This window comes from Ursus maritimus, unplaced genomic scaffold (genome assembly GCF_017311325.1).
Source record: "Ursus maritimus isolate PB19 unplaced genomic scaffold, ASM1731132v1 scaffold_8, whole genome shotgun sequence".
NCBI classification, from domain to species: Eukaryota; Metazoa; Chordata; class Mammalia; order Carnivora; family Ursidae; genus Ursus; species Ursus maritimus.
This window is the reverse complement of record NW_024426996.1, coordinates 27,152,405-27,173,974: the sequence shown is the minus strand read 5'-3', so window position 1 is coordinate 27,173,974 and position 21,570 is coordinate 27,152,405. Positions and strand designations below refer to the sequence as shown.

The following is a 21,570-nucleotide window of genomic DNA, read 5'->3' as shown; positions in this document are numbered from 1 at the left end:
CTTTTAACAGGTATTCTAAAGGTTTCCAGACAGCTTTTTTCTTTTATCTCATTGGTCAGAACTGTCAATCCTTTTCTGCAGGGGAGGCTGGAGAGTGACCCTCTGACTTTCCAGCCTCTGTAGATGCTGTGCCCGCCACAGATGGGGTGCTGGCACTTTGTACTGCCCTGCCCTCAACCTCACAACCCCCAGACTATGACATGTTATTTGTTTGACAGCTTTTAAAAATTCTTGTTGAAGAGAAGAGATTTAGTAGCAATCATAAGAATAGGTAAGGATGTTAAGTAGGGGCCATCTTTTCTCCTGGAGACTAAAGAATTTGACTTAGGAGGTATGGAAAGGTGTAAAGGACTTTTGGATCATCAGCTAGGTTAGAAGAATGGGATGATTGGCAAAGAGGATTATGTGCATTCTGGGAGCTCCTTCTTTGGATATCTGTATAAAAGACACAAAGCATTTGTTGCCTTGGATGGTTTAGTAATTGCCTTGCTAAAAGTTTAGACAGATTATCACCAGCTTAAAGCCCTTTGCTTTATGTGTTACCAGTATAACTTCGATTTTTCTTTGTTTAATAGCTAACATTATTTGTGTGTTTGAGAGTTGCGATGTTTGGGTCTTAACCTGATCTTAACACTCAGCTTGAACTTTTCCTTTTTGAATTACCAGCAATGGTTTGTCCCAGTCGTTTTTATTTCAGAGAATGACTCTTTTGTATATTTCTCCAAACCATTTTCATCTGGCTTCCACAGCAACTATAGCAGTAATAGTACATACCAGTGGGAGATGAAAGGCAATGTTGTGTTACTGTATTGATAAAAATAAAAAACATATAAAAGAAACACAGCTGTTTTCTCATGCCTCTACTTATATTCTTTGGGTTCAAAATCAGAATACCAAAATAGTTTGGGACAAGCTGATAGGAAGTATGAGAATATGATTATATTGAATATATATTAAACATTAAAGTGGATTATAGATTGCCTTTTTCATCCTCAACATGCTGTGAGGCATGTGAGGCATATACAGGCATGCAGAGGGTTCTCTTTCGATCAGCACATCTCTTATTATCCTTTAGGTGTTCCATGACATTGCCTATAAAGCAAAAGACAGGCAGGACCTGATTGCTGGCATCGATGAGTTCCTAGATGAAGTCATTGTCCTTCCACCTGGGGAATGGGATCCAGCAATCAGGATAGAGCCTCCGAAGAGTCTTCCATCATCTGACAAAAGGTAAATTATCAGGCAGTTGGGAGTTTTCACCCTTGAAGAGGAGGTTGTGTTCAGAAAAGGAAAGGGGGTCAGATGGCTATCCTAATACTGTATTTTCAGGTTAACTTGATGTATTCTCTTCAATGAATCACATAGGTGCTTTGATTTGACATTTCGTTGACACTGTAAAATGAATATTGTATGTTGTTCTTTTCTTTAGTGATTACAAATTAGAGATCTCAGATTATGATATTGGAATACATCATAGAGATTTTTGGAGGATGTGTTGGGCACTTCTTGTACGTGTAGAAAGATTGGTTTCCTCAAGACAAGTCCCTATAGATTTAAGAGGTTAAGAAATTGGGTGAGATAATTTTGGAGAAACCATTTTCTGGAAATCTTTTATTTTCCAGGTGTAACAATTTCCCCTCTTGTATAATATACAACTCATTCAGCTTTTATTCATCAGTCATTTGTCTTCTAAATATAACACTTTAAGAATTGCCTGTCAGGGTGGCAGAAGGATATAATGTCCTTTCTCCCAAAGGGTTTTCAGTCCATCTCTTCATTAGTCTAGTGCATGACACAGCTAAGAAGCAGATGAATAAAATAAACTAATATTCTCTTGGGCCCTGTTGTCTTGCTTAGAAAGAATATGTACTCAGGTGGAGAGAATGTTCAGATGAATGGGGACACACCCCACGATGGAGGCCATGGAGGAGGAGGAGGAGGACACGCGGACTGTGAAGAATTGCAGCGGACTGGACGGTAACTGATGGATTCTTTTGCCATTCATGATGAGGATCTCTTGAGATCTTAATTCCCTTCACCTTCCTATCGGCATTTGATTTGCTGGCCGACAGATATTTATATTCATTAGTCACAGGCATTGGGGATGCAACAGTGAATTAAACAAAAACCCATGTCCTTTTGGGTCTTCCTTTGCATGAATGGGAGACAAACACTGAGAAGATGAAAAAACGTGGTGATGATTTTCTCGGGAAAACTAAAGCAGAAGTAGGGAGTTTAGCGATGGAGAAAGGTATTCCAATTTCAGTAGGGTGGTCAGAGAAGGCCTTATGGAGAATTACAGCTGGTGAGGGAAGTCCAGACCCAGCAGATGCGGGTGGGGAGAAGAGACAGCAGAGAGCCTGCGATATGTGCTGGGTTGGCATCCAGGCCATGAAGTGAGGGAAGAGGTGTTAGAGCGAAGGTCAGCGGACCTGCAGGCAGGTGTGAGTGAGTGGCAGAAAGACAGCCATGTGCCTGTCTTCCTCATTTGGCTTTTGGGATTCCATCCCTTCCCTGTACATTTACTTATAAGTGGGGAACATGGTACAGAAATGAGGAACTCACAGGTCAGGGTCTCCCTAGCCTGCCGTTGGGGATGCAGGTTTCCCAGATTGCTTTTGTACATCTCCTTTTATGATAATTCTTCCTTTTCTTTCCACTCTTAGATTCTCCATTTTCTTTTGGATTAAGTAAAATTTTAAGTAGGATACTCGTTTTATGAAGATAGGACTTTTTAAAGAGATTGAGGGTTTTTTGAAAACACAAAAGTATGTGTTTTTAATATGCAGTTGAATCTGAATAAAATGATTTTATTCCTCTAATGACCATTTGGGTTTCTTTCTGAAATTGAGGGGACATTATTTCTTTCCCCTTTTTTCTTAATAAAGAACATAAAACCTTCTCTCCCCCTATTTTTTTTTCTGAATAGTTCTTTACAAACTATTTTTACGAGGAATATCCTTTTCCTTTTCTATAGATATGAGTTCTGGGATTCAGCTCCTTATTTATTTATTTATTTATTTATTTATTTATTTATTTATTATTTATGATATGAAACATTTTAATAGAGGAAATATGGATTTCTGAATTCCTCACTTTATCTGTTGTTAACTTTAAGACTGCGTTTACAAAATGTAGGTCACTAGGAAGGTCAGTTTTGATAATGATAAATAATAGTAATTATGATAGGATTATTCCTTACATGTGGTTTTTTTGTTTAAAAATAATTTTATGCAAATCTCATTGGTATGCAAGCATATAGAATTATATCATGTCTTTAAAAATTCAACTCCTTTATTTAATCCAACTGGAATTTCATGCTTGTATATTTCACTTCTTCCTAAGTGCACTGAGTGTGTGCTGCATGCCCAGTACCATGCTCTGCCCTGTGCCTACCAAGAAAACTGCAGCCCGGCACTGAGTGCAGCCATCAAGCTCCGCCCCTCACCCCCCAGACAATCCTGATAAAGTATGACAGCCTGCGGTGGAAATCTGAACTCTGAGTGGAGGGTCAGGACTTCAGAGAGCTGCTGAGCTCTGAGGGCGGGCCTCCTAGGCAGCAGGAAGGGCCTGGGGAAGGCTGAGATGTGAGGTTTGTTTGGGAGAAGGGTTGACTAATGCACAAATAAGGCACTGACCTACTAATGTGTGGAATGGGGCCGAGCTTGCAATGCTCTTCCGCCACATACCGGCCTGGCTTCCTCCCTTCATTCCTCTGGGACCTTATCCCAAAGTCACCTGCTCGGGAGGTCCCATTCTGGCCACTCCAATATTTCAACCATTGCTCCTCTAGCACTTCATAACCTTCTTCCCCACTTAATTTTTTCTTTGATTTTTAGCAGTATGAATTTGACTTATATTGTCTGTCCCTCATCTAGAAAGCAAAATCCCTGAGGGCAAGTATTTGTGCCTGTGTTGTTCACTGAAGTATCTCCAGCACCTGGAGTAGGGCTGGGCATGTCACAGGTGCTCAGTAAACACTTGTGGAATGATGAATGGGGCTGGAAAGGAAACTATGGCATGATTATAAAGGGCCTTATATGCTCTGCTCACACGTTTGGATGTTTTTCTTCAAGCAGTGAGAAATTTTATTTCATCTACAATTCACTCATCTAAAAACCAACTGTTTTTTAGGGAATGTGACACCCAATTTAGTGACCACAACAGAGACAGATAGAAGAAAATGTAGTCTTCTACAGTTTTCTGGTTTTCCCTGAAGTGGTTAAGTAGAGCTTATTGATTGAAACACTTTGAATACAAATTCTTTGTGGCTTCATAAGTTATCTCTTGGTTAACTTGATGGCAGTTTGTTTTACATTGTCACATGTTTGCTTTCTCCCTACCCAGGTTCTGTGGTGGACTAATTAAGGACATAAAGAGGAAAGCACCATTTTTCGCCAGTGATTTTTATGATGCTTTAAATATTCAGGCGCTTTCAGCAATTCTCTTCATTTATCTGGCAACTGTAACTAATGCTATCACTTTTGGAGGACTGCTTGGGGATGCCACTGACAACATGCAGGTGGGTTTGGTTTGGGGGAAGACACAAATAGTACAGCCCAGATTGCCTTCCTCACCCCTCCAGCTCAGCTAGAAGCAGATGGCCTTTCAGTTACTCAGCGTGATTTTCTTTCTTCTGCTGGATGCTGCATTTTACTTTGCTTCTGGCCTGCTGCTATATTTCCAGCATTTTAGTAATTACAAAAATAGCTCGATGAAATCTGGCTTGAGTCACAAGTGGGGAAAAGAAGGGAAGGAAATGAGGATATACAATTCTATTTGGACAAAAAGCGTATCAGCTGCTTTAATTTTGTGCAGGGCACCAGGTTTAGAGCTTCTGCTACCTGGAGTGCGCGGACCATATTCTTAAACTTGATGAACACACTCTTTCTGGGAATGCATGATTAGCTTCATTTTACACATGAGCAAACAGTCGTCAAAAAATTGAGTGATTTGCTTGAGGCTGGATTTGCATATCTATCAGTACAACTCAGCTTTAAGGGATGGAAGTTAAGAGTTGTTTCTCCTATTCTTGAATCTGCCTGTCATTAAGCTGTAAAGACCCCTGACTTGACTTACTTTGTACAGAGCACGGTTTGTGGGTTACTTTGCAGGTGCCATTTGTTATCAGTAACAGCTAAAGTTTTTGTGGTAGAAAAGCTATTTTGGATGCCCTCTATCAATCAGAAAAATACATACAAAAGCTAAGAAAAAATAAGCATTGTGCTAGGTGCTGAATTACGGAGTAGTGGGTGAAGCTGGTATTTTGTTTTTTTAAGGTTTATTTATTTGAGAGAGAGCAAGCATGAGTGGGGGAGGGGCAGAGAATCTTCAAGCAGACTCCCTGCTGAGCGCGGAGCCCCACAACCCATGAGATCATGACCTGAGCCTAAACCAAGAGTCAGACCCTTAACCGCTTAACCACTTAACTGACTGAACCATCCAGGCACCCCTGAAGCCGGTATTCTTAGGAAAAGAATCAGAGTCAAGCCCTTTCCAAACCCCATCCTTCTACTTTAGTACTTATTACTGATTAACCTATGTGACATTCATCAGTGCTGGCAACCAGCTTATTTAAAAAAAAAAAAAATACAGCCGATTCCAAAAGATTGCTTTCTTCTACCTTTGTTTTCTTCTCTGTGCACCTTCACGTTTTAGATTCTGCCAAAACACAAAAATGCACTGGAGACTACATATGACATCTACATTGACCCAAGTAAAAAGGGAGAAATTACTTTAAACAGTTGTAGTTAGTCTGTTAAGAGCATTTTTCTCTTTTAGCCCTTATCTGTTATTGCATAGCACATTGATATAAAACTTAGAGGCTTGAAACAGCCATTTTATTCTTCTCTCAGGTTTTGAGGGTTGGTTGATAGACTCATCTGGGGTGGTTCCCTCTTCGGGCCTCATACATTTGTAGTGAGGTGGCAGCTGAGGTTAGAGTCACCCGAAGGTTTCTTGTCACGTGTCAGGTGCCTAGGGATGTCTGGAACAGTTGGGGACTAAGGACTCTGAACATGACTTTTCCACGTGGCTAGCTTGGCTTCCCCACAGCTGGGGACTGTGGTGACCCTTGAGAGCTATGCCCTCTTGGAAGGGGGGAGTGGCCTCTCAGCTTTGCTTGTTCCCATGTGAATATGTGCTCAGTATGATTTCACTTTCTGATTTTCAAAAAGAGGCTGAAAAGTCAAATTTTCTTATGTGCAGTCTAGTGATTTTTATATATTGGCAACTAATTAACGTTTAAAAAATAACAGTGCGCTGGCCTGAAAGCACTCACACGTGTTATGTTCCCAGCGAGAGACCTGCGGTGTGGGGAATAGAAACCAAGCGTGGTAGGACACAAAGATGAAGTATACTGATAGGGTGTTTTCCCCTTTTTTCCCTCATTCATAAGATAGGAATGAATAAATCAAACTGTAACTGTGATGTCAGTAATAGTATTTTTATAAGTCTGATCTATATCCAAATTAGGCAGTTATTCTTCTTCCAAATGAGAGCATAATGATAACTAAATCAGATTATTGAAGAAAGCAAGTGGAGAAGAGAGCACTAGGGAAGCACTGTGAGGCCAGCAAGAACAACATTAAGACAGGCAGCCACGTTAGGAAAATAAAAGAAAGCTGTAATTTTGAGAGAGTGGCAAGCTAAGCTCTGTCTTTCAGAATAAATGGAGACTTTCTTGAGCAGATAATTTTTTAACACGTAGCTTTCCATGAATGTTATTTTCATTGAGATGGAGAAATTATGACACTTCCTATATGTTAGTTTCCTGTCTTTTTAAACTGAATTGAACCCCTTTTCAGCCTCATAAGACTTAGCTTTAAAATGCCACATCTGAGATGAGGAAGAAATTTGGTCCCTCCTAGGTGAATTAATTTCCATCTGCACAAGTTTTGGGGAAAGTAAAAGATTCTGTTGTGTAACATATGTAGTTATCATGGGTATTTCGTCTGTGATCAATGTCATGGGAAAAGCCTTGCTGGTGGAGTAAGCAGTTTCCTGAGTTCTGCAGACTTTAGAAGAAACGCAAATGCTTTCAGGGCATCAGCATGCTGGGTTGTCTGCTAAAAGGACCATTTGCTGGATGTCACTCCTAGGAGTTGACTTAATTCAAAGTATCAAATTCTAACCCAGGAGGCTATTTGCCAGACATATTCTGCTTATTTTATTAATAGATTTTGTAGCCTCTATTGATAATTTCACTGAAACTGTGAATTCGATGTTTTAAGTCTTTGGAAATGTTAAAGGGCATATTTTTCTCTCACTTCTTGTCTTTTTATTTGAAGAAATGGATTGGCCAACTAGTGTCACAGTGGATGGCAGAAACTGAAAAAGAAGGATAGAAAGTTAATGATTGTTAAATATATTTGTTGAGCTGAATAGTCTATTGTCTATTTCTTTCGGGCAATCTAATGTTATTAGTGAATGGATGCATAGATCTAAGCAATGGATTGATAGATGTAAAATAATCTGTATAACTAGAACTTAGCTAGTGTGTGTGTGCGCGCGCACACGCGTGCACACACACACACACACGCCCAACTCAGTCGTTTTATAGTGATTTTACATATTCCAGTATTTTACTAGGAAACATTTTACCTGTAGTCATTGTTCTAGATTTTCTTGTGGTGGTATATGACTTAGATTAATATTTCTATTGGTTTTATCTATTTTGGGGACTAGAGAGTAAGGTGACTTCATGTACTGAAAAGCATCTCAGTACAGAAAGAGCATGTCCTTGAACATACAGAAGTTTTGATGCACTCACAGAAATCTTGACTTGGCATCAGGACAACAAAATAGTTTGTGGATTTGGTGCTAAGTCCCAGATCATTTCCCAGGTCCATGGCAGAGGTTGATTTATTTCTTTGCAAATATTTATTGAGTGTCTACTGTGTGGCAGACATTATTTTAAGTGCTGGGGATACAGATAAGTGACCAAAATAGATAAGAATCCCTATTCTGATGGTATTTACAGTCTAGGGTGTTGATAAGGCATTCTTTTTCTATGTCCCCAAGAGATACCAGCAGTGGTATGTAGTGGGCTTATTTAGGGGGTAAAGTCCTCTGGGTCTATTTGACTTTCGAAACACTAGATCAAGACTAAGCAGAACATTGGCATAGCCTGAAGTAATTTTCAATTATATCACATGCCATTATAATGTGGCAGCGGGTTATTCTCAAAAGCACAAGTAGCTCCAGTGAGTCAACCGAGAATAGTGTCCTTGCTTTTAAAGGCAGACAGCTCAGAGATGGTTCACATAGGGCCTTTATTGTCAGGCTACAAATAGACATGGGTGCTGGTACAAACATGTTGTGAAAACACAGATGAGTCACTGCACTGTTGTTGTTTAAGGAAACTCTTCTGCCAGCTTCTGTGCAGGAGGTCTTGCCTGCTCGAAGACAGAAATTTACATTTAAGCATTTCTTACAGAGCTGAAATATGTATATGTTATATTAATTAATATTAATTGTAATAAAATATATGTATGTTTAATATTCCCACATACAAACTTGTGTGTGTATCCCCACATCATGAGAAGCAGATCTTGGGAGCTGTATGGATCATTTCCCATGGACCTAAGTTCAAAATAAAACAGTTGAAGCTGCGATGACTCCAAGTATAATCAATTGCTAATGGCCACATAGATGACTGCACAAATTTCCCAACTTGGCACACACGTTTGGGCCATCAGGCTGCTCTGAGAGGACTCTAAGGCTTTCAGAGGGGGATATTCATGGATTCCTTAAGTGTAGACAACGAAAGTTTAGCTTGGGCCACTGGGGTGACTGAACCACTTTGCCAAGGGTTGACCTTAGATTTATCTAGAATCCAGCCCTGGCTTGTGCCTATTTCCTGTTCCTGGTGTTCAACAACAAAGGACTAGAGCATTTGCTTTCTGAGGTCTGGGAAATGTGCAGCACTCTTCTTATCCTTCTCAGTATGTCCCACTGGAATAATGCTCTGGTCCCCTGCCATGCTATGAAGTAAACAAAGGGTTTTCAGCCTCACCATCCTAGAAGCATGTTCTTTCCAGAACTAAACTCTGTGACCATGCAGGACAACTCATTGCACTGTATTTATATTCTTGGTTGCCAAGCAGGCTTACTGTTCTGTTCATTTAGATACTTCTGATTAAATTGTTAAACATTGATCTAACAAATATTTATGGATAGCTTAGTCTATGGGCAAGTTATCCATACAGGGAACACTTTTTGATACTCTGTGGCAAGTCTTTGTGTTTTTAAAAGTTGTTCTTAGCTTTATGGAACACAGAAAAATCTTTAAACTCAAATCCACGTTGTTGACTGTGAATGACTGAGGATAGTCTAGAGTGAAGAAAGTCATTTTAATTTCTTTCCCCAGAGTAAATATAATCCTATTTTCACAAACCTTTTAGCAAAAGGATACAGTAAGATTTTTAGAATTCTGTGAATTTTGTGATATTTATGGAGTCTAACGGAGCACATTTTAAGGAAATTTGTCTCATAATAAGGAACATTTATAGCTGGCATCTCCAAATTTGAAGCTTTATTTTAACATACTGCTGTGCTGAGAATATTTAATCAATCTGCTGAGGTTGGAAATGTATCATTTCTTATTCACATATGATATTCCTTCGTAAGATAGACACTTCTTTATGAAGTTCATCATGTGCACTTTATAACAGCAATTGCTTCATTATAGTGAGGACTGTATAATAATTTCAATTTACCCAAATGTTGCACTTTGGCACCAAAATGAATTTCTTTCTTGAAGTTGAAATGTAAGGTGATATGTTAATCTGCTTGAAACAGTCTTCCAGAAACATAAGAGAGTTTTTAAAAGTTAGGTAGAGATAGTCTGTTGGAATGATTTGGTGGTCAAAAATAAATGTGTATTGGGGATGCCTGGGTGGCTCAGTCAGTTAACCAAGCATCTGTCTCCCGAACAGGTCACGATCCCAGGGTCCTGGGATTGAGTCCTACATCAGGCTATCTGCTCAGTGGGGAGTCTGCCCCTCCTTCTCCATCTGCCTCTCCCCCAGCTCATGCTCTCTCTGTCCCTCTGTCAAATAAATAAAAACAATCTTTTTTTTTTTAAGATTTTATTTATCTATTCGACAGAGATAGAGACAGCCAGCGAGAGAGGGAACACAAGCAGGGGGAGTGGGAGAGGAAGAAGCAGGCTCATAGTGGAAGAGCCTGATGTGGGGCTTGATCCCATAACGCCGGGATCACGCCCTGAGCCAAAGGCAGATGCTTAACCGCTGTGCCACCCAGGCGCCCCAATAAATACAATCTTTAAAAAAATAAATGTGTATTAGTGACAAAGTAAGGGACTTGCATTGCTTTCTTGCTTCTAATGTGTATGCTGGCTATTCCTTCTCCCAGGAAGGAACTTAACTAAATAATTTGCTTCACTTCATGTACAAGTTCTGAATTAAGCCTGTTTGATTAAGGTTAAGTCAAATGTAACCAAATTTTTCACTTACCAGAACATATTTGGTTGGTTTTTTTCAATTGAAAGACCTTTGTCAACTCTGTTTTCTTGGTGATTAGAAAAGGATAGTGATTTGGGCAGGCTGGCGATCCCAAATGCTGTGACATTCTAAAACCATTTTGTGTTTGTCTTGAAATTATTTTGAAATACCTTTATTTTTAATAAGATATAATTAAGCATTGTAGAAAATTCAAACAATGCAGAAAAACTACATAAAAGGTAATTTGGCCCTTAAACTCATCACTGAGAAATAACCATTATTAACATTTTCATTAATAGTTTCATGAACATTTTTTGTATATCTTGCAATGCATGTGTAAACAGATTATAAGATTTTATATAAATGAGATCATATACCTGCTGTTTCATAGCATGGCTAGTATTTAATGGAAGTTTTTCCACTTCCATGTGGATCGTGAACATTATTTTTAATGACTACGTTATTTATACACATGATGATGCATGTCCTAAAATTTACCTAATAAATAAATTTTCTCATTTATAAAGAAACTGTGGTGCTTAAGTATGTTTTCATTCTTTGTAATTATCTCCTTAGAGTAAAATCCCTAGTAGAATGTTTGCAGGATATGCTTATTTTTTTATATTTGCTTTAAATTATACTTAAAAAGGTTACACCGGTTTATACTTCTACCAATAATGGACAAGACTGCCCATTTATATGCACTCTTGCAGAAACAGGATTTTGTCCCATATTCTTATTTTTGCTGTTCAGTGGATTGAGAATGATAGCTCATTCTTACTCATTTCAAATTTCTTTGATTTTTAGTGAGGGTGAATATCCTTCTGCATTTTTATTGGCTATCTATACTTCTTTGTATTTGTGTCCTTGGCATATTTTCCTTTTAGGTATTTGGTTTTTTTCTCGTTGACTCATAAGAACTCTTTGTGTAATAAGGATATTTTCCCTTTTCTTGTTAGAACTATCACAAACATATTTTTCCTAGATCTAGCCTGGGTCTTTTCACCTTATATATAGTTTTTTTTTTGCTATACAGATTCTAATTTTTGTGTATTCAAAATCTTCAATCTTTTATAGCTTTTTGTTTTTGTTATATATTTAGAGAGGTTTCCCTACTCCAAGACTAGAGAAATATTTACCCACATATCTTAGTACTTTTATGTTTTCTTTTAAATTTTTTATCCATCTGGAATTGATATTTGTGTAAAGTTATACTGGCATTCAATATTTGGGCACTTCAGATAATCTAGGTATGTATTCATAGCTCTTCAAACAAAAAAATATTGTAAAGCTTCCCCCTCTTGCCCATCCATTCTGTCAGACTTGGAATTGTGGCTCTTTGGTGAAGTTTTTGGCTCATGCTTTTCTTTAAGCAGGGAGCTAATTCATCTTTCAGTCTTCCCTTTCTCTTCAGTTCTTGCCGGGCAGTGTAAACAGAAATCTGTTTATGATGACAAAGCGCTTTTCAGCAGAGTAGATGGCAATAAGGATTTGGCAGCTGTGATCTGTCAGCTCAGAATTTATAGGCTGTAGCTACCCAGGTGAAATAAAAAATGAGGGTTGGCTATCCAGTCTTCTTCCCCAGTGTAGATGAATGGTCTTTGTAACGGGACCTTAACAAAAGCTAGCAGGTGGTTCTTATTTTGAAAGAGGAAGGGAGGTTTTTTGAATGGGTGCACCTCAAATTTGAGCCATATGAGAATCACCTGGGGAGCTTTAAAAAAAAATACTGATTCCCCAGGCCTGATCTTCAGAGACCTTGATTTAATTGTTCAAGTTCGAGAAAAAGAATCAGTATTTTTTTCTTAAAAAAAAAAAAGAAAAGAAAAAAGCTCCCCAGCTAATTATCATGTGGCCCAAATTTGATTTAGAGACTTGCATCATTTCTTCACTTTACTTCTAATCATGTGGCTTGGCTTTCTGCTGGGGACCTGCCATCAAAACTCCTGCAGATAATCCAGGTCTGCCTGCCGATTTCCAGTGGCCATGTCTAAATGGCATTAGGCTGCATCATTTTTCTTGGCTAAATTTCAAAGATTCAAAGACTCAGCTAGAGAAATTTAATTTTATTATTCAACATTCTACACAGTTTGTATAAATTACCATGAACACGGGCTGACGTTTCTTTTTATGGTTAGAAACAGTTGAGCTTCTTTTTAGAAGCTTGAAATATTACAATTAAGTCAGTGAATACTTTATCATTTACTGCCACCAAAATATTTTATTTTCCAAGTTTTACTTGGTTGAAAATTGTCAGAGACATAGAAAATGTTTTGTTTCCTTGGGCAGTTGTGCTGCTTTTCTCCTGTTACTGCCGTCCACCCTCCCTAAATGGTTGTGATTATCATTCTAAATAATGAATTCCTTAATAAAAAGGACATAAAACAAGAAGGGTCATTCTTTAGTGTCTTGTGAAGATACTAAATTGCAGTAAAGTCGAAGTTGACAGCATGCATTTTTAATTTTTAAGGTTTCATCATCTTTTGAATGTGCTTAATTTAGTGCTGACAGGCATGATGGCCCTTGTCACATCACAGGTGGCTCCAAGACCTAAAATGCTGGTGTTACCAATTATGGTTGAATTTTGTTTTTTGTTTTAAGAATCTTGTTCTTACGGTCTGACTTCTTTTATGTTTGATTTTTCTATTATGGGACTTGTGCTGATTTTCTTGGCTGTTTTGTAAAACAGAGACCATCTTTGGTTTAACTTCATACCCTGATATAAGCAGAAAGACATTTATAAATTGTTTTGGATGTGGGTTTTGACTTCATATCTATAAAGTAAAACAAACTATTCTGTTTTATTATAGCTAATTCCATGTGTTTAGTAACAAAGGAATGAAAAGAAACAACTCTCAATGGCTGTAGTGTTGTCCCCTACAGCTTCTGTTGATTTAGGATTTGCTCCGGGCGAATATTGAAGGTCTAAAGAGGTTTTTCCCCCGCATTTCCTCTGAGGACTAATCTTCATTTTTTTCTTTTCATGTCACTCCTTTTGACTTTCTCCATCTTTTCCCTCTTTTGACGAAGAGAAGAATAATAGAAGCAGGCTGGGAGGAAGGGGATGAGAAGCAGCGAAGGAAAGAAAACCCACATTTCATTGTATCTCTATTCTTAGCTTTTTATATATTATTGTCTTTCTTAGAGTTGAAAGACTGTGAAACAGCAATTGATTTTACAGAAGAGAGAGTTAGGAGGTGAAGAGGGTGGTGACTGGTGGACCTAGGATTTAACTCAGATATCCCTGACTCCAGGAGATGCTGTTTATGCTGAGCCATCTGGAAGAGATGTGGGAAATCATCTAGTTCAGCTTTTCTTCTTATTTCTAAACAAGTACTTTATGGCTATGTTACTATTCATAAAAAATGTATTATATGTCAGGGACTATGCTAAACATTTTACATGTACTATCTAATATGTATACTAATTGTTAAGGCATAGAGAGATTGGGTAACTTGCTTAAAGTCATTGATTGAGTAAGTGGTATAGCCTAGCGTCACTTGGAGATTTTTTTGACTTCAGAGTCCATTGTTAAATGACATCAACTCCATGAGTCCTACATGAAGAAACTAAAATCGACAAACTTTAAGTGACATTCCCAAGATCACCAGCTCTTTGGTGACAGAACAAAGTCTAGACTCTAGATTTCCTGACTCCCGGTTCTTTGCTCATTCTACTCTTCAACAGTGGGTGATTCTTGATCAGAAATGGAAGGAGATGAAAGCCTTACCAAAATGGAGCTGGAACACTTTGTGTTGCCTGATTCTGCCACACCCCAGAGCTCAGCCACACATAGTCTCATGAACTGAATGAGAAATAATAGAGGCAGGGAGCGATCAGGGTTAGAAGTGTCTTTATGAGTTACAGCTATTAAAAATACACACACCCACATATTTTCCTTTTTTTATATTTGTGAACCCTGAATATAATAAATCAGAAAGGGGTTTCTGATAGTTCACCGTATAAATTGCTTCAAATTCTAGTTAGTTGAACTGAAGTTATTCAGTGCATGAGATTATTTTTAAAATTTCTGTATTATCAAGAGTAACATATCAAAATGTGGTGAAAATAGTTCTTTTCTCAGAAACGCTGCAAGTATCTCTAAGTTTAAGCAAGTTTCCAGTGGTGTATATAATAAATCACCTGTCTCTGTTTCAAAATTGTCAGCAACGGAATGGAAACTGTAGCACTTACCAAAGGATCAAGTACTGAAATAAAAATAATCTGCCTTTTAACAGTCACATGGTTTCCATAAATCAAAGCCATTTTCTGGAAGAAATTCGTTGTTATCTTTACTGAGTGAGCAACAACGTCTGTTGACCTTTGATTAAATGGAACCTAGGGTATGATTTGGGTATTTCTTCTTCAATTCCTTTGGCGTTTCCTGCATGCCTACAGAGCACATGGAGGGATAGTGTAAAGCTTGATGAGAGGAATAAAAATAGGAAGGCCCCCGGAGACCCTGTGCTTGCCCTCAGAGAGATTAATAGCAATGTCAAATCAAGTAGAGAATTCTTAATCTTGCATTTCTTCTTTCTTCCTTCATGTTCTCTCTTACACCCAGGCTGGACTGTATTTTGATCGTGCAGTAGTCATGAGAAATAGGCACTTTTCATGCTTGATAAAGAATGATGCAGTAACTTTGCCTGTCTCATATATCCAGAATCTGACTTGTCCTGCCACATGGAACATTCCTCTCCTACCTTTTCATGTTACACACACGAAAGTAAGTGATGAGAAAGATAAATTAAAAGACATTTAAGGGCGCCTGGGTCCCTCAGTTGGTTAAGCATCTGCCTTTGGCTTGGGTCATGATCTCAGCGTCCTTGGATCGAGCCCCACATCGGGCTTTCTGCTCAGCGGGCAGCCTGCTTCTCCTTCTCTCTCTACCTGCCTCTCTCTCTCTCTCTCTCTATCAAATAAATAAATAAAATCTTTTTTTCCCAAAAGACATTAAAAAAAAACCCTTGGGGCGCCTGGGTGGCTCAGTCCTTAAGCGTCTGCCTTCGGCTCAGGGCGTGATCCCGGCGTTATGGGATCGAGCCCCACATTGAGCCCCACATCGAGCCCCACATCGAGCCCCACATCGAGCTCCTCTGCTGGGAGCCTGCTTCTTCCTCTCCCGCTCCCCCTGCTTATGTTCCCTCTCTAGCTGCCTGTCTCTCTCTCTGTCAAACAAATAAATAAAATCTTTAAAAAAAAATAAAAATAAAAAAACCTCTCAATGTCAATGCACACAGGTTAAACACTGCATGTCTCTGAAAATCCCAGCTGAGGGCACACCTTTTAGCCTTTGCTGTGGGTGAGGTCATGGTTGGGTAGGTACCCATACCCCATACACTTGTTGTGCCTCACTGAGTGGGGGTTTGTTCATACCATTTAACTCTCCTGAGTCTCAATATCTTCACATGTAAGAGATCAAAGCTATTTGTTGGGCACAAGGGAGTCTCTTCTTTGCATAAATGCAACCTGGTTCTGCCAGCCTTGCTTGTTATTCTTCATTCTGTCCCTCTGAAGAAGAATGAGGTGGATACTGTGATTATGTATGGAATGGCTATAAAATAATGAGATGGCATTCTTCAGTCATGTTGTAGAGCTCACATCCATGGAAATTGGGTCCCCTCCCGCCACACTGTCAACCTAGACTTCTTAGACAGAAATAGTTCTGAAGTGTTTCAGAATGTGGGTGCTCACCGTGTGAGAAGCCAGTCTTATTTGTCAACCCTTGTTTTTTTTTTTTTTTGCCTTTTCCCCACCACAACCCCATTATTACATAGTGCTGTTCTAAAGGATTCTTACCTATTTTCTGAATTGAACTCTACCTTTCAAAGAGGAGGATATGCTGTTGCCAGTGCCATTTTCAGGAGGATATTGCTGGCTCTGAAGCAGAGTAAAACATATTTTGAATAATCATTATAACAAGGGTCTCTTAGGATGGCTTTTAAGTGGGCATAGCACTTAGTGCATCTAAGTTCCATAAGTTGATTTTTTTTTCATTTTGAAATTTAAACTTTTATTATTTAAAAAGACATTTTAAAAATTTGAGTATAGTTGACATTTAATGGTACGTTAGTTTCAGGTGTAGAAAGAACGTAGTGATTCAACTTCTCTCTATGTCATGCTGTGCTCACCACAAGTGTAGCTCCCATCTACCAAAATGCGATGCTGTTACAGTATCATTGAGTATACTTCCTATGTTGTGCCTTTTCTTTCTGTGACTTATTTATTCTATAGCTGTAACTTGATTTAAAAAAAACAATTCCTGTGTCATCATTTCATTATATTATAAGTGAGTGAAAGTTGCTGGAGAACTTTTGGGGCTGTGGGAAGAGGTGGACGTAGGCTGACAGGTAGATAAGGTTAACAGTTGATGGGGGGGGCAGGGAATGACTGAGTGGTTCTCAGATTACCCAGAAATCCATTCTGCTCCACACAGAGGGTGGTTTAGATTAAGAGATGGCTTGTTTTATGTAAATATAAATCATACTTCTATGAACAGGTAACTTATTGTTCCGTTGAAGAGGGAGATCTCCCTGGTATCATTTTGTTTTAGTATACACATATAGTTATAGAGATCACATTATTTTGCTCTGTTATGTAAATTAAGCTACCATTAAATATATATATTTGTGTCTTTGATAGAATAGTTACTCATTTGAAAAATGTTTATCTTATAAGTTTTATGGTTTAGATGTATGCCCTAATGCATGAATAAAGGGACTCTATCATCTTTTTATACTTAAAAAATCATCCCTTGATAAAATACTATTTAAAGTTTAGAAGAGGATCCTCTTACAAATAAACACGTGCTTTTCCAACTAAAATTCTAACTGATGAAAAAAAGAGGATATGAGCTAGTTTGCTATCATCTGAGGCATTGGTCCCAAACGACATGATTAAGTAAGTTAGGATAATCTTTTAAGTCAATGATGCTTCATGGTTCATGTTTCTTCGTTCTTGTTTGGCTAAAGGAAAACAATGGGTTGAGTTTCCAGAGAAACAACTATGGGGAGGTATGGCCACAAAGATTTAGTTATTCATGTCCCTACACATGTATTTCCTTTAAAATAAATTAAAGCTCTTCTACAAGTTTACGTTGAACAAGGAATAGGCAACAAGATTTTTTTTTGTTGTTTTTGGAGTTGCTGTCTTAGAGCTTACCCGATTGAGGGCAACTAACTTTTTTTGCCCCCTTTTCTCCCCTCTCAAATCTTTCCTTTAGAAAAAATAGCTTTTGTGTATAAAATGTAGCTACTTATAAGTACCTGCTATGTGCAAGGTGAAATCAGGCTGAGACAAACACTGAAGGTGACCACAGAGAGAAAAACAGCCCAAAAAGTACTGAATCACTTCTACCCACTTGGTGGTATTACACAGTGTAATTTTACATACAGAAGCTTCGATTAATATTTTTAGAATGGATCGGAGTCACCTTTTGCCCTCTGTAGTCAACCACCAGTCATTATAATTATGGTAGTTGTTTGGAGCATTCAGCAGCCCTTGGAGTCGGGAGGGGTGACTAAATCGTACAGTGAGATACATAGTGACACTCATACTGGCAAGAATCTTAATTCTTCCCGCCTACTTGCTGTGTTTGCTGTGACCCTCGTAATAGCGTATTCGTGTGCTTAACTTCCCTAGTGACATCACACAGGGGAAGAAAAAAAAGTGATTCTTTAACAGCTTTCTTTTCTTTCTATTAGGGTGTGTTGGAGAGCTTCCTGGGCACGGCTGTCTCTGGAGCCATCTTTTGCCTGTTTGCCGGTCAACCCCTCACTATTTTGAGCAGCACAGGACCTGTTCTAGTTTTTGAGAGGCTTCTATTTAATTTCAGCAAGTATGTATATACATATCTAATTATGAATTAGGATTGTTTAATTGTAGAACATTCATAGTCTAGATTGAGCATAGAATGATAATTAGGTCAGTCAGAGCATGGGAATTTTAAGGTGTGGAGGTTGAAAGGCCCTTGGAGATTAGGTATTCCAACACTCATTTTCCATTCGATTCAGCTGAGGCCCATAGGATGTACTATCCGCTTGCCCTCATCATCCTTCTCTGCCCTTAGAGTCTTGCTTTGTGCCTCGGGGGCTGACCCGTGTGTCGATTGCAACACCAAGGCCCTTTTGCCCACTGGCTGCTTCTTGGGTTTGGTAGTGCATCGGTAGGACAGGAAGGGAGAGAGGTCAGTGTGTGTCTACCTCCCTGCACCTCATTGTCCGTGCTTTAACACTGCAGTCTGGCAGAGGCTTGTCCTGTGAGTATAGCCCCTGTAAGATGCGTCCTCTGTCCTGGTTCTGGCCCCCTCCAGGCTCTGCTGACTCTAGTGCTTCCTCGGCCTTTTCAAGCCAGGAGCTAAAAATGGCTCCCTGATATTAGTAGTCCCCAAGTACCTTGCCGTTCTCTGTTACTGACACCTCTGTAAATAGCCCATTTCTTAAGGTTTCTTCACAATCCCATTCGAGAATGCCTTCTATTTCCTGCCATGATCCTGACCGATACACTAGAGAAATGAAATGTCCTGTTCAAGGTCACATGACTCATTACTGAAAGAGACTATCTGCTCCAATGATCCACTGCTCCTAACCCTGATCTCGGTGTTCTTAACTAAAGATACATTCTAAGAGTCAGCTGAATAAAAACATTTGTTGAGTGCCGATCATGTACCAAGGTACCAAGTATTATCCTAAGTGCGTTACAGGTACTCCCTCATTTGAGTCCTGTAGCAGTACTGAGGGAGGCACCGTACCCTGTTTTACAGATGAGAAAACAGGCAGGGAGACGGTAAGTGCACTGCTGAAGGCTCCATCATCAGTTGTTGGTAGGGCTGGCATTTGAATTCCAGCTCTACTTTCTGACTCGGGAGCCTATGCCTCTTATGGAGTCACTAGGCACTCCTAATGGACATAACAATTGTGATATCATATTTTCTTTTAGAAATTGATGGATCATTTCAAGGAGGAGAAAATCAAGTTAAGCGAATTATCCAAGTGGCCACATTAGCACACAAATAGATTCAAAATCAAATTGGGTATTCTGGCCTCTTTCTAATGAACTTGATACCTCTCAGAGAGAATTGCCTTTCCCAGCAAATCTCAATCCTTAGGTAGATTGCAGAATTTCATATGACTTGCTGGCATTCCTTGTTGGAATTTCCGTATTCTTATATTGTTATACATTTGTAAGATTTTATTATTGGAAATTTTATTACCTACATGATACCTCATGGACTTTAGTACTGATCCCGTAGCCTTTGAAACTCTGTGTGCCATCAAAAACAATCACAAGATAGAGGAGGGAATGAAGATTTAAAACTAGTGTTTTGAAAACTGGGTTGAGAACGTCAGTAAGGGTCTTATGAAAATTTAAAGTTCTAAATTTTAAATAATGTGAATTTTCTGTAGCTCACCACTACAGATCCCTCCTCCATCATAATTCTCAGAAGGACCTTGGCAAGAATTGTGTTCGTGTCAGTTTATAGAAAGTCAAACCGTTTTTATATGTTTAAGAAAACATTGTGTGAGACAAGAAAGCTTTTGTGGAAAGATGAAACAAGCATGTACTATAAACAGGAACAAACATGTGGAACCTTTGCAGAAAGATTTATTGGATGCAATGTGATCAGAGCCTTTAATATACAGAAAATGTTTGCATCCCAGTTTACTTTAGATAATTGTGGGATAGAGATTATTTCCTTTCACTAAGCAAGTTCCTTTCTCACTTTCCCTTCTGTTTCATCATAATTGGTAATGTAAACATAGTTCCAAGTGATTTATTTGAAAACAACAAGAAACATTTGAGAAACTGAGCTTTAAATTCATCACTGAGTAGCATGTGGTGCTTATGCGGCAAACCTTATTATTTTATTCAGAATGCTGTATCATTTGCTTAAATGCTATAGCAACAGTGCTAATATTTTGTCTAGATACAGACTATTGGTGTAGATCACGATTTCTCAAAGTGTATTTCCTCAATTTCTAGTCCCATTTTAGGTGTTCCATGGACAAAAAGCTTCTGTGATCCTAATAAATCTGGAAAATGTTGTATATTTGATCTCCCTCTTAGTAATTCACTTTACACTTTAGGTAAAGAAAATGCTTTAGTCTGTCTTGCCACCGCCCAAATTTTTCCCAACATATTTTACCATTTTTTTGAGAAGTAGGTAAATCCCTGTTTTGTAACTTCAGCAGACTCAAACATAAATTCCACATAATCCACAGGTTTCCTTCTGACATGGGATACAGGTTTTAATGTTTGCCCTATACACTGGAGAATCATAAGGGAATATGAAAGATGTGCTGTCACCTTTTAAAATTAATAACAGAACGAAGGCAAGAGCTTACAAGCTTTCCAAATGACGGTTGTAGTTTTGTTTTCCTAATCCTGCAGCCTCTTTTGCCCTGTTTTTATACCTTATGAACCAGTGAGAGAATTAGATACCTTCTCTTTTTCTTGAGTGAGGAATCTGAAAGAAGTTTTACCACTGTGTTCTAAGCTATGTAGAAGCCTCATAATTAAAGTTGGAGTTTAACCTGTATAATTGTCATTTGGTCATTCAATAATTTTTCCCTTCTTTCTTTGAACATTTACTTAGAGGCCTTCAAATGATTATTTTCTTCTATTATATTACGGATTTATTCATGTGGTTCAGGGAGGTTTACATTTGTTGGTGACTGAACATTGATTTCTATAGCATGCTCCGGAGGAGTTCCTCAGTTTGTACCTTGGTTTTATGCTCCTCAGAAACTGTAACTCAAAATATATAAGGATGTAAACCCATGTTCTCATTCGCATTCACAATAGTTTCTTTTGTCTCTACTATCATTTCCTGTTACTTTTTATAACTTAATTGCTATTTAAACTTGGCACTAAAGGGACTGATAAGCTTATTGGCTGTAATATTGCCACTTTATTGTGGTCATTACTGTTGATCAACTTGTTTTAAAAAGTTTCTCATCTCTCATTCCTTTTTCTTCCTGCTGCTGTAAACGTATCACTTTTATAATGAAGTGCCGTGGGTTTTAGTGATTTTATTTGGGTTATTCTTATAGAGCTACTCTGGGAGTGTTTAAGTATTTAAGCACTTTAGAGCAGCTATTTTGGT

General features: G+C 38.5%; 1 protein-coding gene across 1 annotated transcript in view; it reads left to right on the top strand.

Moving 5' to 3' along the window:
• Window positions 1–21,570, top strand: part of SLC4A4 (solute carrier family 4 member 4) — a 450,189-nt gene that overhangs the window by 335,964 nt on the left and 92,655 nt on the right. Inside the window, exons 11-14 of the mRNA XM_008693197.2 lie at window positions 1,076–1,230; window positions 1,858–1,977; window positions 4,348–4,522; window positions 18,170–18,303. Coding sequence (XP_008691419.2) covers window positions 1,076–1,230; window positions 1,858–1,977; window positions 4,348–4,522; window positions 18,170–18,303 — 584 coding nt within the window. The remainder of the gene's footprint in view (window positions 1–1,075; window positions 1,231–1,857; window positions 1,978–4,347; window positions 4,523–18,169; window positions 18,304–21,570) is intronic.